Source organism: Pongo pygmaeus, chromosome 13 (assembly GCF_028885625.2).
Source record: "Pongo pygmaeus isolate AG05252 chromosome 13, NHGRI_mPonPyg2-v2.0_pri, whole genome shotgun sequence".
NCBI classification, from domain to species: Eukaryota; Metazoa; Chordata; class Mammalia; order Primates; family Hominidae; genus Pongo; species Pongo pygmaeus.
This window is the reverse complement of record NC_072386.2, coordinates 85,860,992-85,864,724: the sequence shown is the minus strand read 5'-3', so window position 1 is coordinate 85,864,724 and position 3,733 is coordinate 85,860,992. Positions and strand designations below refer to the sequence as shown.

The window sequence follows — 3,733 nt, the reverse complement described above, 5'->3', positions numbered from 1 at the left end:
ATGGACCCCAACGGCTCCTGCACCACTGGCGGCTCCTGCGCCTGTGCTGGCTCCTGCAAATGCAAAGAGTGCAGATGCACCTCCTGCAAGAAGATCTGCTCCTGCTGCCCTGTGGGCTGTGCCAAGTGTGCCCAGGGCTGCATCTGCAAAGGGGCAACAGAGAAGTGCAGCTGCTGTGCCTGATGTGGGGACAGCCCTGCTCCCAGATGTAAATGAAGCAACTTGGGTACAAACCTGGATTTTTTTTTTCATACGACCCTGAGCCATTTGCTACATTCCTTTTTCTATAAATATGTAAATGACAGTAAAACACTTTTGACTTAAAAAATAATGCAACAATATGAAGTAATACAAATAAAAATACAGTGTTAACAACTATTTACATAGCATTTACATTGTTTTAGGTATTATAAGTCATCTAGAGATGATTTAAAGCATATGGGACAGTGTGTGTGGGCTATGTGTACATACTGTCCCATTTTATGGAAGAGACCTGAGCATCTGCTGCTTTTTAGCATCCATGGGGATCCTGAGACCAATCCCCTGAAGATACTTAAGGTTGGCAGTACTCATTTATTTGTTTACTTGTTTTCAGAAGTTCAGACTAAAACCAGGTAAGCAAAAATTATTGAAGGTAGCTCTGAAGCAAGCAAGAGGGAGGAGCCCTTACCTCCCTGCTGTGGTGTGGCAGGAGTCCCTCTCCTGAAGCCGTTGGCAAGACTAGACCTCTCTCATACATCCCCCACCGCAGCCTCATTATCAGCCAGTCAGTTCAATATGATGTTTCCCCAACTTTCAGATCTTCTGTTCCAAAACCCACCATCAATTTAATAACAGCTTTGCAGCTGACAAGCCTACTTTGACCTGAATTGCAAAATGCATCTCAATTTCAGAAATATTAATATGTGGAAAACCATGTATCTCTCCACCAAAGATTCCGTTAAAGGACCCTGGTTTGGGTCTTGTTCCACACCTCCCATCTTGGCCTATTGGTGGAGGTATTTTTGTACAGCTGAACAGTGTCCCAGAGTCCCCCGACAGCTCAGGCCTTCATGCTCTTGGCTATACCGAGTGTTGGCTGTCCACAGCTCTCAGCTGAATTCCTCTCTGTGATTTGCCTTCAGCTCAAAACAGCCACTTTCCCGAGTTCATGCCCCTTCCCCAGGACAGCTGTGTCCAGTGGGTGATGGGGCAGGGGTACAAAAGCCCCGCCCTCTGAGGGCTCTTTCCACTTCAGACTTGCCCTGGGGTTGTGGGAGGCCTCGTGGAGACTGCCTTGCAGCTCAGCATCTCTCTGCCTCATCCTGCCTCTTTCTCTTCCTTCACAGATGTTGATCCTGGGAATACCTCAATAAACTTCAGGAGGCAAATCTCAGAGTCAGCTTCCTGAGGTCCCAAATGGGACAAAGTCTCATTTCAGCCTATTGTCGTTCCCTTCATGCCGTAGGCATTTCAGGGGTTCATGACTGACCACCCCATCCAGTCTCTGTGCAGACATGAACCCATTATACCTGGAGCCCTCCCTGACTTCCTAAGGCACCTGAGCTAGTGCTTTTCTGGGCCAAGCCCATCATGAGGCTCCTGACAGATGAGGTGACCATCCCGCTCTGCTACCGACATGACATGTGGCTTCTGCAGATTGCTCACGGTCCCTCGGCCTCCAGGTCCTCATCTGTCAAACGGGAGGATTCAGCAGGAGGACTGCGGTGAAGCATTAAGCACCCGCCTGGCACATGGCAGGGGCTCATTCCTTTCTCCTGTATCCCATTCCGGGTCGTCCAGTATCCCAGTCATCCGCCTAACCTACTCCTGTCTGAACATCCTACCGCGAGTCAAGGCAAATGGGCTCAGCCGCTGTTCCACTCCACCCAGGCTCTGAGTGGGCTCCCCGTGAGCCTGCAGAGGGGCAGGATGCTGAGGAGCAGGCCATGCGGGTGCGCCCGGGGTCTCACCCCAGCCCCAGGGAAGAGGCTGTTTCATTCGGTGAACCAAGAGGTGATGAAGGGGAGAGCTCAAGCGGCCTCCTGTTCCCTTGGGAACTTGAGGGGGTGTCGGGATGTGTTCCCTTTCTGCACTCAGCTGGGAAAGAGCTGGTGGAGAATTTTCCCCTCTGAGCAGAGAGAGAATTCTCTTCCCCTCCCTCACCCCGCCCCTGCCCACTCCCACAGCCACCAGTTCTCTGGGCAACCCTAGTTAGCAGTTTGGGCCTTTCTTTCTGCACACAATTGACCTGGAGGGCCTGAGTCTGGTCCATTCAGAGGCCACATGGAACACTCGGTTTTTGTCACTGCTCTCTCATCTTCTAGAAGCATAACCTTATCCAACAGAGGCAGGCAAAAGCGATTGGGCCCGACCTCTCCCAATGACAGTGTTTGCACTTCATTCCATGGCACAGCGTCTTCTGTAACTTTAAGATTTAACATTTCAGATTATTTTCCACTGGGGCTCCCATCGATGCTGAGTTCTGGCTACTTTTTTCCCCTAATGCTGAAAGGTTCGATTCTTCCATCTATCCATCAACAAATCGCATTGAATGACGGTGCTCAGTGACCCAGGATGCCACTGGAGACAAAACACACTATACATATTTTCTGGTCTCCCTGGAAAATTAGTGCAAACACTTTCATCACTGCGGAGAAGGGAAATATGCGCGGAGCTGTGAAGATCTGCTTTGTTTTTTGTTTTTCTAAGAGGAGATTTCCCCCTCCTTCAAACAGTGAAATTTATATTGTTCTTTGTCTGCAAATTAACCAGTTAAGTAGAATTCCTGTATGTCTCTTTCACTTTCTGCAAGCCAAGGCCCCTCTTTCTCTCCACCCTGTATTCATACATAGTCCAGGATCAGCCCCTGTCCCCCTCCAATGCTGCTTGAAATTTCATTCCATTTTCGTCCTGACTTGTTCAAAGTAACATTTAAAATATTTTAATTCAAATTCTTATCTCATCCATCCTGTTTAAGTTCCATTTTAAAGAATCTTCTTTTCTTATGAATGGTCTGTTTTTGATTCAGTGGAAAACTTGGACTGCTCAGCCCTTTCTCTCTCCTGTTAAATTTTCACTTTTATGAAGAGATCGGATCTCGCCCTCTGTAAATGGAGCAGGAGGAGACCCAGGAGCTCTGGCCCTCCCTGCAGCCCCGCGTGGTGCTCCCTGTGCAGCCGCTCCCCCTGTTCAGTAGAGAGGACAATTAATCTCCCACTACACAGAAGTGGTGCCTGAATGCACCAAGATGAAAATGTTTGTGTACAGGGTGGTCTATTTAAAACAGTTCCCATATGATGCAATGCAGCTTGACAAGGAAACTCTTTCAGATGACTCACCATTTCACAATAACAATTAGCATTTGAGAATCTTGCATAGAACACCCAGCAGAAGAATATTTTATTGATTTCTTAAGAGTTTCCACACGCTGGCTGGGGCTTCAATCAAGACAACCTATTAAAGACTGATGTCCAATTTCATTTGTATGAGTTCACAGTAAGGGAGATAAAGTTTAACAGTGCAAGAGAGAAGGACTTAGGAAATGCAGACTTCAAATTCAGATAAGCCATCAGTGGGACCTAGTTTTTCAAAAAACCAATAAAATGTCTGGATGCATTAATGAAGGCATAATATCTCAAACGAAGGAGGTGATAATCAATCCCATTGTATTCTCTGATGGTCAGGCTATATTTGGAGTATTTTTTAAGTTACAGGCAATGAATTTTAAAATAACCAGAAAGCATCCAAGGAA

General features: G+C 47.2%; 1 protein-coding gene across 1 annotated transcript; it reads left to right on the top strand.

The window, feature by feature from the left end:
- LOC129044110 (metallothionein-1B-like) lies at positions 1–199 on the top strand. The gene has a single exon (XM_054501744.2). The coding sequence runs from the start codon at positions 1–3 to the stop codon at positions 181–183; it is 183 nt and encodes a 60-aa protein (XP_054357719.1). The 3' UTR covers positions 184–199.
- Positions 200–3,733: the final 3,534 nt, after the last annotated feature.